The sequence below is a fragment of the Zasmidium cellare genome (genome assembly GCF_010093935.1).
Source record: "Zasmidium cellare ATCC 36951 unplaced genomic scaffold M409scaffold_14, whole genome shotgun sequence".
NCBI classification, from domain to species: domain Eukaryota; kingdom Fungi; phylum Ascomycota; class Dothideomycetes; order Mycosphaerellales; family Mycosphaerellaceae; genus Zasmidium; species Zasmidium cellare.
Genome location: NW_022986958.1, coordinates 302789 through 320570, shown reverse-complemented (window position 1 = coordinate 320570; position 17782 = coordinate 302789). Strand labels below are relative to the sequence as shown.

General features: G+C 53.0%; 11 protein-coding genes across 11 annotated transcripts; 5 read left to right on the top strand and 6 right to left on the bottom strand.

Moving 5' to 3' along the window:
* Positions 1–235: 235 nt before the first annotated feature.
* On the top strand, positions 236–1670 carry M409DRAFT_65890 (uncharacterized protein; the record flags this gene model as incomplete). The annotated part of the gene is made up of 2 exons (XM_033816708.1): positions 236–1513; positions 1656–1670. 2 exons carry the CDS (start codon positions 236–238, stop codon positions 1668–1670), a joined length of 1293 nt encoding a protein of 430 aa, XP_033668654.1.
* A 202-nt stretch (positions 1671–1872) lies between these two features.
* On the top strand, positions 1873–3249 carry M409DRAFT_21915 (uncharacterized protein; the record flags this gene model as incomplete). Its single annotated transcript, XM_033806091.1, has 1 exon — positions 1873–3249. One exon carries the CDS (start codon positions 1873–1875, stop codon positions 3247–3249), a length of 1377 nt encoding a protein of 458 aa, XP_033668653.1.
* A 368-nt stretch (positions 3250–3617) lies between these two features.
* Positions 3618–4697, top strand: M409DRAFT_21914 (uncharacterized protein; the record flags this gene model as incomplete). Its single annotated transcript, XM_033806090.1, has 1 exon — positions 3618–4697. One exon carries the CDS (start codon positions 3618–3620, stop codon positions 4695–4697), a length of 1080 nt encoding a protein of 359 aa, XP_033668652.1.
* Positions 4698–4810: 113 nt separating this feature from the next.
* Positions 4811–5963, bottom strand: M409DRAFT_21913 (uncharacterized protein; the record flags this gene model as incomplete). The annotated part of the gene is made up of 3 exons (XM_033806089.1): positions 4811–4820; positions 4873–5795; positions 5925–5963. 3 exons carry the CDS (start codon positions 5961–5963, stop codon positions 4811–4813), a joined length of 972 nt encoding a protein of 323 aa, XP_033668651.1.
* Positions 5964–6696: 733 nt separating this feature from the next.
* On the top strand, positions 6697–7997 carry M409DRAFT_21912 (uncharacterized protein; the record flags this gene model as incomplete). Its single annotated transcript, XM_033806088.1, has 2 exons — positions 6697–6786; positions 6888–7997. 2 exons carry the CDS (start codon positions 6697–6699, stop codon positions 7995–7997), a joined length of 1200 nt encoding a protein of 399 aa, XP_033668650.1.
* Positions 7998–8251: 254 nt separating this feature from the next.
* On the bottom strand, positions 8252–9147 carry M409DRAFT_53731 (uncharacterized protein; the record flags this gene model as incomplete). Its single annotated transcript, XM_033812454.1, has 2 exons — positions 8252–8922; positions 8976–9147. The coding sequence occupies 2 exons, from the start codon at positions 9145–9147 to the stop codon at positions 8252–8254; spliced, it is 843 nt and encodes a 280-aa protein (XP_033668649.1).
* Positions 9148–11344: 2197 nt separating this feature from the next.
* On the top strand, positions 11345–12751 carry M409DRAFT_21910 (uncharacterized protein; the record flags this gene model as incomplete). The annotated part of the gene is made up of 5 exons (XM_033806087.1): positions 11345–11484; positions 11544–11611; positions 11669–11674; positions 11728–12353; positions 12404–12751. 5 exons carry the CDS (start codon positions 11345–11347, stop codon positions 12749–12751), a joined length of 1188 nt encoding a protein of 395 aa, XP_033668648.1.
* A 216-nt stretch (positions 12752–12967) lies between these two features.
* Positions 12968–13699, bottom strand: M409DRAFT_21909 (uncharacterized protein; the record flags this gene model as incomplete). The annotated part of the gene is made up of 1 exon (XM_033806086.1): positions 12968–13699. The coding sequence occupies one exon, from the start codon at positions 13697–13699 to the stop codon at positions 12968–12970; it is 732 nt and encodes a 243-aa protein (XP_033668647.1).
* Positions 13700–14484: 785 nt separating this feature from the next.
* M409DRAFT_53728 (uncharacterized protein) lies at positions 14485–15048 on the bottom strand (the record flags this gene model as incomplete). Its single annotated transcript, XM_033812453.1, has 1 exon — positions 14485–15048. One exon carries the CDS (start codon positions 15046–15048, stop codon positions 14485–14487), a length of 564 nt encoding a protein of 187 aa, XP_033668646.1.
* A 306-nt stretch (positions 15049–15354) lies between these two features.
* On the bottom strand, positions 15355–15809 carry M409DRAFT_53727 (uncharacterized protein; the record flags this gene model as incomplete). The annotated part of the gene is made up of 2 exons (XM_033812452.1): positions 15355–15720; positions 15777–15809. The coding sequence occupies 2 exons, from the start codon at positions 15807–15809 to the stop codon at positions 15355–15357; spliced, it is 399 nt and encodes a 132-aa protein (XP_033668645.1).
* Positions 15810–16493: 684 nt separating this feature from the next.
* On the bottom strand, positions 16494–17204 carry M409DRAFT_21906 (uncharacterized protein; the record flags this gene model as incomplete). The annotated part of the gene is made up of 4 exons (XM_033806085.1): positions 16494–16613; positions 16664–16947; positions 17073–17099; positions 17183–17204. The coding sequence occupies 4 exons, from the start codon at positions 17202–17204 to the stop codon at positions 16494–16496; spliced, it is 453 nt and encodes a 150-aa protein (XP_033668644.1).
* Between the last annotated feature and the right edge of the window lie 578 nt (positions 17205–17782).

Below are 17782 nucleotides of genomic sequence, written 5' to 3'. Positions count from 1 at the left end.
GCAGCCAGTGAATGAATAAAGCTGGTCGACTTTTAATCAATTTTCGACGCTGCAACATCAAATTTAGTCAAATTTTAATGGCATGTGGGTTCGCGTTTATACGCACCTCGCACACGCGTTTGACATGAACTTTCCTTCCTCCTCTCCAGCGATTTAGCCAACACGACATTGGACGTTCTTGGAGAGTCAGGTAAAGCCAATTGGGAAGGCTTTACATAACTACCAACATCACATCATGGCAAAAACACGATCAACCAAGACGACCGCAGGCAAGAAGAAAGAAGACGCAGACTCGATACCGAAACCCACCCTCAAGAAGCTGGATGCGAGTGTGGACAACCCGCCTCAGCTATTTGTTCTGCCCAAAGACGCCTCTACAGAGGCTCGCATAGCGACGATCTCGAATCCTGCGACTTCAGCACCCAATCGATATTTTGTGTGTCCAGAGAAGGGATTCTACGAGTTCACGAAAGTCGCGGCACCTAAGAATCAGCAGAGGAGCTGGCTACTGGCGCCGGATCAAGAGAATGACCAGGATCATGGCAAGGCCGAGGGGAAAGAGTCTGGCTATGTACTGCAAACACCTGATATGTTCGTCGCAACTCCGGTCGACCCTCTCTTCCTTTTGTTGCCAGCATTAGCAGAAGACAGCGAGAGTGGTGGACAGGAATACCTTGCCGCCTCGGATTATCTGGCTAAGTTGACCAAGGCGTCACCGCATCTGTCGCAGATCCTGCAACAAAGCACACCTGTTAAACTGGAACAATGTCTGGAAGCAAGGGTTGAAGCAGTCTCCGACTGCATGGACATGGGCGACGAGAAGATGTACTCGTTGGCTTTGCCAAAACTGGTCAAGGAACTCGTGGCCAAGGCAAATCGAATAAAAGCAAAGGGGCTACCGGCTAGTATGGAAGACCGATTCGTCAAGCAGCCATTAGATGTGCCAGTCCTCAGCATCAAGAGAGAAGAAAGCAGTATCAGCATCGCCAATGATGGAGTCGAATCTGAGCCAGCATCAGAAGCCCAGTCGCAAGAGACAGATGCTTCTGGAACAACCATGGCGACAGTCTCGACCGCAGCTACTTCTGTCTCCATCAACGCCGAGGCGGACACCAACACCGCACCAGACGGCGTGATAGATCTGTTACGCACCAAAGTCGCCCTCGACTTCCTCATGTCCAGCTACATCTCGCCTTCATTGCGGACGAAGCTTCGGCCGCTACTTTCCAATGCAGGCGAATCTGGGGTTGATTTCTCATCTCTGGACAAACATCTCGCCCACATCGCCTCGCTCAAGAAGGAAGCACAAGCCCTTCGATCCCTGAGCGACAACATATCTCGCAAGCGTAGCGCCATGGAAGACGATGAGGCAGTTGAGAGAGCAGAGGCGAAGAAGCGTAAGAAGGAGGAAGAAGACCTAAAGAAGAAGAACACGAGCCAAGGTGTGAAGAAGCTGATGAAGGCCGACACGAGTGGTATGAAGAAACTCAGTTCTTTCTTCGCAAAGGCGCCGGCGAAGAGGTAATGGGAACTCGGAATGTAGTGGCTGGATTACCCTTTCAGAATTGGATAGGAAGCCTCCAAGATAACGCAGGACTACGGTCATTATTGTCTATGGAACAGAAGCTCAGTCAACATGCTTCATGATAGCACAGGCCGGATTAAAGTGATTACAGACGATAGCGTTAAGTCCGCGGCCATATTACGCTCTGATGCGATGTCGTGCTCGCCCCGCGGCCAGGCCCACCAGAACTCGGAGCTCTGCATTTCTAATAGCCGCATGACATAAAACGAACATATAGCTTCGTGCAGGCAATGCGAAGGTCCTCAACGAGGGAACAACCTTGAGAGTAGACGCTGGAACAAGACAAGATGGCGAATGAGAAGCAACTTCACCTGACGGCCTTCATGAGGCCCGTCTCTCTCCACACTGGAGCATGGCGTTATCCCGGAGCATACCCAGATGCCAACTTCAATTACAACCATCTGAAGTCATTCATCAAGAAACTCGAAGAAGCCAAGTTCGATGCCTTCTTCATGGCCGATCACCTTGCGGTGTTGAACATGCCAGTGGAAGCTCTCAAACGTAGTCACACTACGACATCCTTCGAGCCTTTCACGCTGCTCTCGGCCCTGTCCCAAGTCACAGAAAGGATTGGCTTGGCAGCAACGGCAAGCACGACGTATGACGAGCCATATCATATCGCTCGGCGGTTTGCTTCACTGGATCATCTGAGCAATGGACGAGCAGCTTGGAACATAGTCACCACAGGCAACCCGGAATCCTCGAAGAACTTTGGCCAAGATGAGCATATGCAGCATAGCGATCGATACAAGCGTGCGAGGGAGTTCTATGATGTTGTCACTGGTCTATGGGACTCCTTCGCTGACGATGCATTCGTACGGGACCCTGAGAGTGGCATTTATCTAGACCCAGAAAAGATGCACGTTCTGGACCACAAGGGCGACGAGTTGAGCGTGCGAGGACCACTCAACATCGCGAGACCTGTTCAAGGCTGGCCCGTGATTGTACAAGCTGGACAGAGCGAGCCTGGACGACAGCTAGCCGCCGAAACAGCGGAGTTGGTCTTCTGTTCTCCACGAGACCTCAAAGGCGCCAAAGAATTGTATGCTGACATTAAGGGTCGAGTGGAGAAGGCAGGCCGAAACCGGGATCACCTCAAGATCTTGCCAGCTGCGATGATCATCGTCGGCGACTCCCCTGAGGACGCTCAGAAGCGACGGCTGGAGCTGGACAGCAAAGTCCACTACGACAGCGCCATTGCCTCCTTGTCTATCGCCCTGGGTTGCGATGCGAGCAAGTTTGAGCCAGACGGACCTCTGCCAAAGGAAATCCCCGAGTCGAACGCCAGCCACACGGCAAGGCTGGGCGTGATCAATCTCGCTGAGCAGGAAGGCCTCACGGTCCGTCAACTCGCACAGCGATACGGAGGGTACTCTGGTCTGGCTTTCGTGGGTTCGCCCGAATCGATCGCGGACGACATGACCGTTTGGTTGAAGGAAGAGGCTTGCGATGGCTTCACGTGTACGATGCCATATCTCCCCGAGGGTCTCAACGCCATCTGCGAGAGACTGGTACCTGAGCTGCAACGCAGAGGGCTGTTCAGGAAAGATTACGAAGGCACTACGCTGAGAGAGCATCTGGGCTTGCCGAGACCGACTAATAGGTTCTTCGACGGCACGGCGACGAATGGAAATGGCGCTCTACCAGACACCGACCAGCTGTGAAGGGACCAGCGTTGTCTATCTTGAGGTATAGAGTGCCTCTTAGCTCGCTCAGCTCGCTAATTCACTTACTTTAAGCTTTGGATGAATAAGACTAGTCGAGGCTGACGCTTTGGCCACCTGCGTCCCTTCCGAGTTAGTGCCAGCCTTTTGGCGAGACATGAAGTTGACATACCAACACAGTCGCAGTGCTATACGCTCTCATCGTTAGGTCTCGCGGGAGTAGTGACAAGGGCGAAGTTGAGCCACTTGCAGCAAGGTGAGAATAGCAGTCTCGTTCACGAGCAGGATATAAAAGCAAGCGAAACCATTCGCAGCGGACATCGCACAGGAGCATCTCAGAACACCTCACTCTCCTCCCCTCTCCCACCATGTCCCCTCCTCAAACCCAAGATCCAAACACAGCCTTCTCCACCAACCCCTCCTCCCTCTTCACCCCCTTCACCCTCCGCCTCGCCAACAACGCCATCCTCACAGGAATAACTCACATCCCCTCTTCAGGACTCTTCCACACCTCCCCAACAAAACCCCTCCTAATCGCCATCCACGGCGCCACCTGCTCCGCCCACAACTACGACATAAACCCGCAATACAACGCCTCCACCTACTCCGCCCTAACAGGAATCACTTTCGTCGCATTCCACCGCCCCAACTACCTCGGTTCGAGCGGCTGGATTCGCAAAGCGGACACCTTCGACAAGCCGGCGCAGGGAGTCTCGGATTTCGAAGAAGAGGCACGGTGGTACCACGAGTACATCTTCCCTTTGCTCTGGGAGGAATTCGGCCTGAAGAACGGGTGCAGTGCGCTGGTGACGACGAGTCACAGCATGGCCGTTGCTACAACCATCATCGCGGCGGGATATTACTCGCAGACGGCGGTGGAAGCGAGGAAGTATCCCTGGGCGGGGATGGTGGGTTTCGGGCTGGGCGAGGAGCCTACGGCGGCGATGCTGCGGGGCAGCGAGAGGTTGGGGAGTGTGAAGTGGAAGGAAGGGGAGTTGCCTCTGGGGCAGGAGGAGGATGTGCATATCGGGCCTTTTGGGAAGGAGGATAAGCTCGCGTTGATGCTGGGGCCGGAGGGGTGTTGTGGGGAGGAATTGAGGGAGTTGTGTTGGAGGCAGAATACTCCTTTTTTGCTGAATGAGGTTGTGGATCTTAACGGAGTTTGGAGGGAGAGGAAAGAGGTGTTTAAGGGGAGGGTGGAGATTCCGGTTTTGTATGGGGTTGGGACGATGGAGTGGTTGTGGAAGCATGAGGGGAGGCATGTGGAGATGTTTACGAGGGGGTTTGTGAAGGCGCCGAGGGTGGAGGGGGCGGTTATTTCGGGGGCACCGCATGCGATTGAGTGGAGTCCTATGGCGGGTGGGTGGTGGTTGAGGGTTTTTGGGTGGGCGGCGGAGGTTACTGCTTCGAGGGAGGTGGAGGGTTGGGGGTTGGAGGAGTTTGAGTGAAGTGGATCTAGGAAGGGATTTTGTGCGGCCATTCTGGAGTGTCGTTAGTACTGTGCATGACATGAGAGGGACTGACTTACCAAACGCGGTCCTCTCATTGTTTTCCTTCACAATCAGCACCTCCTCACCTACGTCAATCCCCTTTCCATGCGAGTCCTTCTCGAGAAACCCATACCTTCCAAACACCGGACTCCACTTCGCATTTGGATCAACTCTCCTGTCCTTCGCCAAACCCGCCAGAACTTTGCCCTCCGGCCCATCTGCGAACTTGCCATTGTTGAAGTCAAGATTCAGACTCACGCAGCGGTTACAGTTCTGCGTCAAGAGTACTTTCTTGTTGTCCTCGCCGATGGAGAGCTCGGCCCAGAAGTCCTCGACGAATTCTTCGGAGGAACCGCCGATAACGATATTTGGGCGGAACTTGCGGATGTCTGGAGAGACATTTGAGGGGAGTAGGCGTTTGACGTGGTTTAGCGAAGTCTGGGAGACTACCAGGACGGCGGCAACGTCCGAGAGGGCGAGGCCTTGTTCGTGGTGATTCTCGGTGTGTTCGTTAGCATTCGAAGAGATGGACGATATGCCTGGGAGACTGTTCGTGATGGTCGACATCCATGAAGAAGTAGTCGATTCTTTCTGTTGTTCGTTGGGAGAGAGGTTTCCCAACACTGTTCGACGGTTCACGCCAACATAGATGAGCTCGACATCGAAGCCGAAACATTTTGTGAACCACTCGTTGTACTGCTCCCCAACTTCGTAGCCGGTGCAAGGACTTCCATGCATGGCAATCGTCGTCTCCTTTAGCTTACTCACGTCGGGCTCCAAAGGGATCAAGATCTCGGTCTGGTTCTCTGTATCCTGGGACGTTGGAGAGAAGGACACTCTAATGGCATCGTTGACCTTGCCATTTGAATCAAGAGAGGCGAATTCAGGGACGAAACGAGCCATCAAGGGGACATGATAACAGCCCATATTCTTTCGGCTACCATCTTCCTTGATCTCTCGCAGCATGAAGCGTCTGTCATATTGTAGCCCTTGCGGTGTAAGCGTTGCATGTTTGATGGAGATTTCTCGGAGGGACTTGATAGGATAGATGTAGAGCTGCAAGGATCCATCAGCTAGCGTTCGTGTATGATGAGCTTCTCCACGATATCTCTGTAGACTAAACGTGTAAACGTGCTTGCCACTGTCTTACAGGTGGGTTCTTGAGTGAGGGATCAGGCAACATACCGCAGACACGCTCAGGCTGGGTCGATCTCCAGAACTCATGGCCGACGTCTATGTAAGCGTAGGATCCAGGGGAGCAAGATCTCGATTGTGTTATGGCAGACGGATTAGCAATACTGCCAGCGGAGGATAGTACGTTTGAGGAAAGGGTCTCTCGCTTGTGAGGAGTATAATGCGCCTTCGGGCGAGCGGTACGCTTTCTTGATGCAAGAAACGGCCCGCCCTTAATGGATCGGTGAAATTCCCGCCCTAGGTAGTTACTTCAAATGTTCCTTCCGTTCTGAGCTCGGCAAAATGTTCCATCGACTGAGGAGTGAGCAGGGCGTGTCGTTGCCTCGTTGAAGATTAGCCTGGTGATTAGCAATGATCTTCATCCGGTACACTTTCACCGTTGAATTCCTTACTAAGGAGGAAATCAGGCTCGGGATGGGGCCAAAATGCTGCTGTGCCACGGTAGTTGGTACCTGAACCTTGTGCCATAAGGCTTAGGCGGGTGATAGTCGACCTGAACCCGAGACAAATGCAGCTATCCTCTCATCAGTTGCGTGCATGATTGGAAGTCTATCGTGAAGAAGGGCAAGGGGCCGCGAGACGATGAATCCTTCACCCCAATGACGTGCCGCCGCCAATACCACTACTTCTAGCGTGCCAAGTGCTTCCACGTGACATGAGCGAAGCATGGTCCAGGAGGAAACGAGCTGAGCAGCTGAAGAGGAAGGCGAACGACGCCAAAGCCTGGTCCTTGTGTTTTGCTCGCTATACCAACTCAAACAACATGGCTCCTTCACAAGGCCGTGGCAAACCAAGAACGTATCATACAAAATCAAGAGGAGGCTGCATCACTTGCAAGAAGCGACATATAAAGGTACGCACGTGAGAATTTAGTGTCCGTCGTCCAAGGCTATACGTTCCTTTACGCGGAAACTCCTGGAAAACAGGCCCCCAAGACTGACGACGAAGCCACAGTGCGACCAGAAGCGTCCGGCATGTACCAATTGCACCACTCGACGACTACACTGCCCTTTCCAAGACACGGCAGTCGTGAGGACAAGCACGTCGCCATCGGACCACAAGTCGCCTGCGCTGGTGCCGTCGCCTTCAGCGATCGAATCTAACGGCAACGATGCATCACCTACTATTCCACAAGGGGCGACGGACATATGCCTTATCCAGTTGGACCTCTACAATCATTTCGCCTTCCACGTGTGTCCCACGTTTACTGGCCAGGCCCGACATGACGAGAGCTATCGGAATTTGATGATCAAGACCGCGTTCAAGTACCATTTCGTTCTGCACGAGATGCTTGGACTTGCGGCTCTTTCGAAACATCTGTCATGTCCCAACGAGACGTACAAAGCACTAGCCGCATCGTTCCAGGAGAAGGCGATCGCCGGTCTAGACGATATCCTAACCAAGGTCGATTCCGAGAATTGCGTCGCGGTCATTACCTTCGCCCACCTGATCGGAGTCCATTCTTTCTGCGACACCTTCTCCATGGGTCCCAACGTCACATTTTCAGATTTCCTCGAGGCCTTGATCGGCAGTGCTCAACTACTCCGCGGCATCAACGCCGTGGTCCGCCCCTTTTGGAGCGATTTGGCAGCGACAGAAGTCGGTGAATTCATGAAAGATGCGATAGCACGGCGCGATTCCTACGCCGACCGGCCTGGAGACGAAACGGCGTCGCTGCTGATGTTGATCCAGAATGCAGACATCAGCGAGTCAAGCCGACAGACGTACGGAGACACGATCGTGTGGTTGCAACGGTGTTTCGATGAGGTTCGAGCTCTGGAGCCGGAACATCGTGCGACTACGAACACGGCTTTTGTGTGGCTTATCATGTCGTCGCCTGCGTATCTCCAGCTTCTGGATGAGGCACGACCGGAGGCGTTGGTGATTCTTGCGAATTTTGCTGTGGTATTACATTACCGGCGCGATTGTTGGGCGATTGGGAATTCGGGGTACACTCTGTTGAGATCGATCATGTCTCATCTGGGTCGGCAGTGGAAGCAGTGGCTTGTATGGCCGCAGTCGCAAATTGGCATCGACCATGTGGACGTGGCTATTACGCCGTGAGCGACTTGAGACGACTGAAGAGGACTTTTCGAAGTCATTATGGGATACTTTCCGAGAACTTGAACTAATTATGAGATATCATCTATGGACTGTCTGCTTACAGCCTTTCGAGAATGCCAATTCTCTTGCCAACGCCTATGTTACACTCTCATTAAACTCAAACCCCTTTGAACGCTCACTCACAATGCGCCTGTCTCCAATCCTGCTCATCATCATCCGCCATCCATACCTAGCCTGAAAATTGCTCACGATGCTCACGATCGGGTAGGCTTCAACTCCTCCGTGCTCGACACACTATCGTACCGAACGTTGAGCTTCGAACCACGGCCGATGTACCAAGCCAAAGAGACAATCAGGGCGATGACCATAAGCGCACCGTCAAAGACGAAACCAGGCCACTCGTTCTGCAGGAGGTATCCATCCGTGCCCATCCCGTACTCAATCGCGCGAAAGATGTTCCTCAAGCAGATCAGCCCGCTCACGACGTACAGCACGAGAAGTAGCCTCCTCCACGCAACCGTCTTCTCCTCAATGCCCTTCCTCGCCATGCGCATATGCACCATCACCGCGACGACGACGAAGACGCCGAAGAAGATGATCTGCAGGATTAATCCGACCAGGATGACGTACTCGGCGATGTACTGCTTGTCGGCGAGTTTCTTGACGGACTGCATCCCACCGCCGACGGCTTGGATGAAGAAGCAGAGGACGTCGCCGCAGACGAAGAGTTTGGTGAGGTAGCGAGTCGGGATCGGGGAGAGCGCGGTGGTGTTTGTGGCGATCATCAGGCGGCCGAGGTACATGTAGACGGAGGCGGCGAAGAGGATGGGCGCGAGGAGGATCAGGACGGATTGGGTTGCGTAGAGGGTGACGGTGCTGGTGTTGGAGTTGGCGTAGGCGCGGATGCCGTAGCCGACGATTTCGACTGTAGGATAAGTTAGAATGAAACGGAGGAGGAAATGGAGGAGATGAGCGTACGAATGCCTCCTACTACGAGGGGAACGCATATCCATATCCGGTTGAGAGCGAGGCCGATGAGGTGTGCGATTGAGAGGATGCAGAATAGGACGGCGAAGATGATGTTGCCGGCCATGGATGGGTAGTACCACCATAGCTGGTAGCCGCCGTCGGTTGGTGGTGGAATGGCCATTGTGTAGGAATGCTGTGTAAAGTTGCTCTTTTGGAAAAAATCGAACGGGTGTTTGTTTGCGTTGTGGAGGAGATTGTAGACGGAAGTGTTGTTGTTGATGTCAAAATCAACTTGGAGACAACTTACGACTTGTATTATAGTCTACAATGCCTTCGTCGCACAGCCATTGTTCACGTACTGTTTCCCAGCCGCAATGCTATCTTCAGAATGAAACAGGCAGAAAGAAGTCGATCCCGCGTAAAGCATGTGACAGCCCCCTGCCCTATCAAGGAAATCCGCGTATAAGTGGTCCGTGCGCTAGCGCTCTCGTTGTCCGCGTTGTTATGTATGCTGCCACCACCTCTTCCCCATCATTCTCTATGAATACCTTGTCGATCCCCTTAGCTGCTAGGCAGTTACTTTTCGTTTTCTTTCCGCGCTCGAACTACCCCATACGTCCCAGACACTCGCCAGCCATCGGAGATTCTCTTGGCTGGCAACGATCCCAATCGTAACCGAGCATTGATGCGGCACAGCGTCAATGGCACACTGCCTCAACGAACCGCCTGGGTAGACGTCATGATCTGCCATTATAAATATTCAGCTAGTCCGTACATGCTGAGAGAAGCGCGTAGCCAGCTCAGACGGTCCAGGATGTTGTCTTGGCCTGCCTCAAGGAGCCTTCGCCTCGCCGTTATGCCATGATCCATGACACAATTCGACGTCGACTGAAACGAGTTCTTCGCTTGCACTCCTTCTGCACTTGCAGGACGGGCTATGTATGGATCTGTATCGGCTCCCCCGATGTCGATTCGTATGAGATGTGTTCCCGAGCGTTCGCAAGGCCATGAAGGGGAACTCGAACGACTCGGGCATTGAGACTGGTCTTTTCATGACGTGGGTGGTTGCTTGTGGTTGAGTAGAATCGAGTAGGCGCCTCACCGCTGATGGCGCCCTGGCTTTGGATCGATGTCCGTAGGAGGCGGTGTCGATGTCCATGGACCTTGTCGTTCAACGCACCGAATGCCAACATTAATAGTGCCCGCTGGAGGACTGCTTTTAGTCCCGACAGTCGACACTCTTGGCGCATAGCATCTGCTGTCTGTTCATTGATAGACAAAGTAAGTTGAATGTCATTGGTGGTATGGTTGCATGCACTAAGCAATGTCAGTGAGCTTACGACGTCTTGCCCGATTGAGGAGGCCTTGAGACAATGTTTCCAGACTTGATCACTGCTCTTGAGCTTCCAATTGCTCTCAGAAAGCTGTATGCATGGAGGCCGTTCGACGTGAAGACTTTGCAGCTTCTTCCTGTCTGACTTGAAGGCTCGACAGTTGGGTCGACTCATCACCACCGACGTGAAGGATTGCCATTGATGGTGTGGGGCGGGTGGCCTTAAAGTGGCAATCCCCAAAATGGCTTCAAACGTGAGTATCCAGAAACAACCTCAAGGGCTGCTCTGAGGACCAACCTCCCAGGTTGAACGTTTTCGACAGACGTAAACCATTGAGTCGACTGACTGCAGGAGGACAGCGTCTCTGACTACAGCCATTCGCTCTCATTGAACGGAGCACTCAAGATCCATTACGTTCACTTTTGACCCCGAACAAAGCGTGGCAGCTCATCACGCTGTTGGGTGCTGGAGAGAACAATGCAGGCTTGCGGGTCTCTTCCACGTTGAGCAAATGCTGAAGCACTAGAGTCTGAGCCACAGAATGCGTATGATGGCCTCACTGAACTGCAACACCACACAGCTTTGGCGATGGCGCGGTTGGCGTGATTATGGGCTCGACTTCGGGGCCGCAAGGAGAGCGCGCTCCAAGGGACGGCCAGGACGAGGAGCATCATATGAGGATAGTGGCATGACTATCTTCTCGGAATGTGCCTTTTCACGATGCCGTTGCACAGATGATGGGAGCATTTGCGATGGTTGATACATTGGAGTATGTCTTTCTGCCGACGTGGGGTTTCTGCGAATGACGCTGTTGACAGGGTGGAACGGTGAAACTCGGAGATTCTGTCTCCATCAAGTTTCAGGAGTAAAACGTGCTTGAGCACAGACCCCAACTTGAGTTTCGCCTGCCAACCTTAATTGCGCGTCAGCGACTCTTGGCCAAAGTCTCCTGAACCTCTTGCTTCTTTTTCACCAGGCACCTGGATACTTACAATCCACCTTTTTTCTTCTATCGTTTGCTGCAAAGCCATCACACACAGCGCCATGGCATCGCAAGAGAAGCGCCCGTCCGCCGACGAGGAGCGCAAGCTCGAGGGCGGAGAGGCACAGGCCTCCGCGATCGCGCCTCCTCCGGCCAAGCCAGAGGCGCCAAAGTCGGATATCCACCCTGCCTTTTACATCGCGTAAGGCATCCTCTGGCGTCTCGGCAACAGTGAAGTGAATGTCGCTGACTGTGTTATAGGCTCTGGATAGGCCTGAGTGCCAGCGTCATTCTCTTCAACAAATGGGTCTTGCATACTGCCAAGTTTGGTGAGCATCTCGCGTCAAATACAATATAAAAACCACACATGCTAACGTGATATACAGAATTTCGTGCGTCCTGATGTGAAGAAAGCCCCATTACAATTGGTACTGACCATCGCCAGCTTTGTTCCTCACAACATGGCACATGGTGTTCGCCACAGCCATGACCCAAGGTCTGGCCAAGTTCACAAATGTCCTGGACTCCCGCCACAAGGTCCCCATGGACACAAACACCTACATGAAGGCCATCGTCCCAATCGGTCTGTTCTTCAGCTTCAGCTTGATCTGCGGAAATGTCGCCTACCTGTACCTCTCCGTCTCCTTCATCCAGATGTTGAAGGCTCTTAACGCCGTGGTCACACTCCTTGCCACCTGGGCTTTCGCCATCTCCCCACCCGACATGAAGAAGTTGGCCAACGTCTCCGCGATTGTCGTGGGTGTGGTTGTCGCCTCGTACGGAGAGATCCAATTCGTCATGACCGGATTCCTCATCCAACTTGCTGGCATTGTTTTTGAGGCCGTTCGTCTGGTCATGGTTCAGCGCATTCTCAGCGCTCCCGAGTTCAAGATGGACCCACTGGTCTCGCTTTACTACTACGCTCCGGCCTGCGCGGCCATCAATGGCGCCTTCACTCTCTTCATCGAGGTTCCAAAGATGCACATGACCGACATCTACAACGTGGGTGTCATCACCTTGCTTCTTAACGCTGTTGTCGCCTTCGGACTCAACGTGTCTGTGGTTTTCCTCGTAAGCATTGCAGATGTCCCCAATCACGGCTCACATACTGACTACTACAGATCGGCAAAACCTCCGCTGTTGTCCTCACTCTTTCGGGTGTGCTGAAGGACATCCTCCTGGTCGTCGCATCGATGCTCATTTTCCGGGATCCAGTCTCGCCCATTCAGTTCTTTGGCTACTCCATTGCTCTCGCTGGTCTCGTCTACTACAAACTTGGCGCTGATGGGGTCAAGACTTTCGCACGAGACGCTCAGCTCTCATTGGGCTCGGTTCGCCAGAACCACCCTGCACGTGCGAAGGCTCTCATCCTCGGTGGTGTCTTTGTGACATTGATGATTGTCACATGGTTTTTGTGGCCGTCTATCCCGACCGAATACAAGAAGGCACCATTCGGTACCACCAGCTGAATTCGAAACAGTCTCAGCTAGCTGGCACTTCCTGAAGCTGGCTTTGAAGTACTGTCCCATACTCTTTCGACAAGTACAAGACAAGCATTTCCTGGCGTTTGGCGGTGCTGAAAGCACACATAGATCCGCATATCGGTACTGGCGTTGAAAAAGAAAAGAATAACCCTAATATGTACATATATTGATCCACTGCCGACACGCAACCATTTTCAGTCTCTACAGCGCTTTCAACTTCTCTAGCAGGTCCTCCATGCTATTCGCATATAAATCGAACTGCCCGAACACAGCTGTGCATGGATCGTGCTCCTCGAAATCCAAGTATGCCGTCTTGAAGCCAGCCTTCCTCGCCGCGAGCAAATCCCACGCATGCGCAGCAATAAACCACCTCTCACCATCCGCCTCGCCCGCTCCTCGACTCGTCAAATGTCGGTGCGTATTCTCATACACTTTAGGATCCGGCTTCGCCACTCGAATTTCATCACAACTCAGCAAATGCTCCGCGTCCAGCTCAATCCCAGCAAGCTCGTAATACTTCAAACTCGTCTCCTTGCCGCCATTCGTCACACCGTAAATATCCCATCCAGCCTCCCTCAACCCATCATAGCATTTCTTCAGACCCGGCCGGGCTTGCAACTTGACCATCTCGGCCATGACGGCGCTGATGTCTTCGTCGCTGATGATGTCGGCGGGAATGTCGACCACGGCACACGCCCGTTTGAAAGTTCCCTTGAGGACCTGCGCGATGGGCGTGTACGTGCCGCAAAGCGAGGTGTAGGTGAAGTCTCTCTGGGCGGCGAAGAACCAGCCGAAGAAGAGCGCTGAAGGATCGAAAGATCGAGTACGGGATTTGGGGATCTTGGGTCCTAGGCGGGCTTGGATTGTGTTGATGGCGGTTTCGAAGCCGAAGCAGGTTCCTAGGACGTCGAAGGAGGCGGATTTGGGGGCCATTGTGGTGGTGGGTTGTCAATGGATGAGATTTGTATGTCTCTACTGTGTCATGTGTGAAGATGTTCAGGTTGATGGATGGCAATGCTCTAGATTTCGTTCTAGGATCTCATTATTATTAGTGTCCTTTTGGCCGACATTGTGGACTCCAGGACATGAAAGTCGGCCACCAATGACGCATCGAGGTGAAGCTTCTCACCTCGAAGCTTGGGATTGATTCCTCACTCGTACATCCCTTCTGCCACGCCGAAGCATAGCAAGCTCTCTCACAGTCAAAATTCACGAAGTACAGGACAGACTGCTGTTCTTGATGAGGAACTTCGCTATCTTAAAACCTAGCGAAACAGGAGACTCTGAACCAAGACTGTTCCATCCTCGAACCTAACTAGCTTTGCTCGCCGTTCTCGTCTGCAACGCCACAGCCTCCTCTGCAAATGCCTCTGGGATATATCCCTTCACACCATCGTGGCTATTGAATGACTGTACGAACGATGACAGTCAAGACCCAGCCTGGGGAATCACAGTCGCCACGGCAAACAACACGATCCGAACCTCGCTTTGGTACGATACAGCAGGCGAGAACTACAGCAATGACCTGGCTCTAGAATGCGACGTGTGCGCCTTTCCCATCTCCAAGTGAGTTCCTCTTGCTATCTTTCAGCCGCGATGGCCACCCCCTCTCAAAGAATCGTTTGGATTCTTAGTCGCTCCTCACCCGCCCGTACACCACATCGATGAGGTATTGTGTCTCACCACCATAAACCACCCGTCTTCTCCTCACCCGCCCATCAACCCTCACACCATGGAAGACCATGCTTCCGAGCCACCAGAACCATCCCTCCCGCAAAACCACAAGCAACCGCGATCGTCGTTCCCAAGCTCACCACCCTGACCAAATCGCTCTTGAAGCTGACCCGAGCGACTTCCGTGGTGAGGAAGAGGGTCCAGTATGTCGTGTACATGACGCTGAGAGCCTCCCAGAGGGACCATTCATCGCCGCAGGATTTCTGGAGGGCGAGGATGGGAGGCGCGAGGATGGGGAGGGTGAAAGCGATGAGGATGAGGTGCGTGGGGAGGGTGTAGTCGATGATGGTGCCTCGTGGTGGGGCGTCGGTGGTGGTGGTGTCTATGTTCTCTGAGGTCGTAGTTATGGGGTCGGTCTTATTTGTTTGGAGGTAATTGTTCGCTTCGAGGTCATGGTTCAGGCTTGTGCCTGGCGCTTTCTGGGTAGTATTAGCTAGTGATAATATATCATTCGACCGGTGCCGGTATTGACTTGCCTGTTCGCCCTTGAAGACGTACTTGAGCGGCATGACGAATAGTTGTTCGTCTTTCTCGACAGGCACCGGCATGTGCGAAGGCAGAGAAGTGTTGGGGGAAATAAGAAATTGCGAAGCGCAATATGAAGTTGTCAAGCTGCGCCATGTGATTCTTGGCGTCAACACCCAAGTGAGAAAGACATGTGAAGTGGCCATTCACTGCTTTTCATTGTATGATCTATCACTCTAGATCACATGCCACCAGATGCGAAGTTTAGCCACATCTACCGTTTTCCTTCCGCTGGATTGCTTCAGCATCGACCCTTTCCATACAATCACCCTCCACAGGACCTCACCAGCTCCCAACAAGCAAGGTCCCTCAACAACGAGCACAACCCTCTACTTCTCATTCGCAACAACAGCGCTCGTAACACCCAGCGAGACCAAAATAAGCACGATACTCATGACTCCCATGAGAGCCATCCTCGTAGCGTTCTTGTTGACGAAGAAAAACCTCAACATCTCGGTGAACGCTATGGTCATCCACATGTCTAGGTACAGCAGCAGCGGCATCGTCCAGATGGAGTGGTCGAGGACGAGGGCGCAGGTGAGGGCTGGGATACAGAGGAGGCTGAAGAAGGCCATGGTTGCCCAGTAGGAGGGTGTCGTGCCGACGAAGGGTTCGCGGATGAGCTCGAGGGGGGTCATGGGCGTGGGCTTGTCGGCTGCTTCGAGGTCGGAGGTGATGGATGAGGACTCGGTGGCCTGTAGATATGTCAGTGAAAGTCATCATCGAGTGTGAGATATCGATCAGTGCGTACCTTGATGCCGACCTCGACTTTTTCGTCTGCCATGGTGATTGCAAGGGGCCCGTCGATATCGTTGTGTCTGGGTGAAGAGGAGAGAAGAGAGGAGACGGAGCAGCAAGGCGAGCAGAAGATAGATAAGCCCTCCCCTCCCCTCCCAAATACTCTCCGAAGGTCTCCGTGCGGAGATACCATGAGGGGGGTGTAGTTACTAATGACATGTCGAGTCCTGAGTCTTTGGGAGGTAATCAATAAGCTTTCGACCCGGATGAACAGATTTGGATGGAGGAGACCATACGCCCGGTGCCGCTTGGACGTATCACTTGCGGAGCCGCTGTCGTCAAGTGCTCGTCATGTTGAAGTTTCGTAAGTGATGGCCTATATGGTGGTGGTTAGCTCTGTGAGCTGGGAGCCAAGAGATTAACAACCCTGTGTGACGTTGGCACGAGGTCTCTCTCGACTCGTTCTGACACTTGAGTTGACAATGTGCATCGCATGAGGTCTTCCTGATCATTGTGACCGTCCGGCAAGAAGCGCAACATTCAGATCTGTCGCACCTGTCAAGTGGGGTCGTATTGTTCTGGCTGAGACTGATATTGGAAGTTCCATAAACCGAGGCTTTGGCCTGGGTTGTCCATTTCTTCGTGTTCAAAACAATAGGGTATCATTCACATTCCACCAACGCCTCGCTTCTAAAGCAAAATGACATAGAGCCGACAGCCTCACTGTCGCCTATTCTGCTGCAGCATTGTACTTCTCGCCGGCGTTCTTGAACAGCTCCTCCTGCATTTTCAGCAGCTCATCGTGACCCATACCGCTCTGCTCGATCTTCGTCTGCTTCCGTTCTCGATGCTGTTGTAACTGTCAGCACACCATCTGTAATGCCTCCCATCTGCACTCACCGCTGCCGCGCTCTTGAACTCATCCGCCACTCTCAACAGTTCGGGGACGTACTCCCCAAATCCTAGCTCTTCAAGCGCTTTCGTAATGTGTTCGCATGCAATCGTCTTCTTCGCGTCTTTCTCCGCAATCTCGTTCGCCTCGCTCGTTAACATGGTGATGAACTCGACGCAGCACTCGATCAGCACGTCGCGCGTGTCTTTGGCGAAAGTCATGTTGTTGCCGCTGCCATCGTTCAGGGTGGGGTTGGTCGCGAGGACCTCGTTGATGATCTTTTGGACGGTTGCTGAAGAAGGCTGGTTAGCACCTTTCCCGTAATAGGTTGTGGCAGCTCCTCCTCGCGCCATGACTTTGTTGAAGAAGTCGATCGCGAAACCAGCTGCTGCTGTGTAGATGAAGGTCCAGGCATACCTTTTGGCAGAGAGAGGTCGTCGTTGCCTACGAGTGAATATCTTGTTAGCATGTGAAGGCATGTGAAGGGGAGTTGTGCTTGTGGTGAATCATTCGGTGCTGAGACTCACCTCCGAATTCCTTGTCTGACATGTTGAGCGATTATTGATGGATGTGTCCTTGAAAGTGCGAGTAACTGGAAAAGAGAGTGTGCAGTACTCGACTTCGAAGGTCTGTGGTGGTGGTAGGTGATGTGCATGGAGGGACGCGGAGGTTGCCGGCCGCCGCGGGAATGCCAGCAGCAAAAGCTCAATTTCGCACCCGACGAGACTCCTTCTTCTCTTCACCAACACACACCCCAAATGTATGTATCACTCTCACCCTCCACCCTCCCCATTCTTTACATGATGACCATTGTCGCCCCTATCATACCACAAATGTGGTGATTGACACGTGTAGCCAAAGCACCGGCTGATCTCCCCTCCTTCCACCACTTCTACATCTTGAGACATCTCTCAAGTATATACTGACTGATGGTCTCTCAGGTTCTTGGTCGAGCTCCACGCTCTCGTCAATACAATCTTTGCTCACGGGCTGACGCGGATGTGTGGAGTGGAAAGAGCTGTGACTAACGCCTCAGGTGCTGGAAACCTAGGACGAGGCCCGATTTCACACGTAAATTTGTGCGCTGTCGCTGCGACTGCTCTCTCTGGAGCTTTGAAAGGTATGCA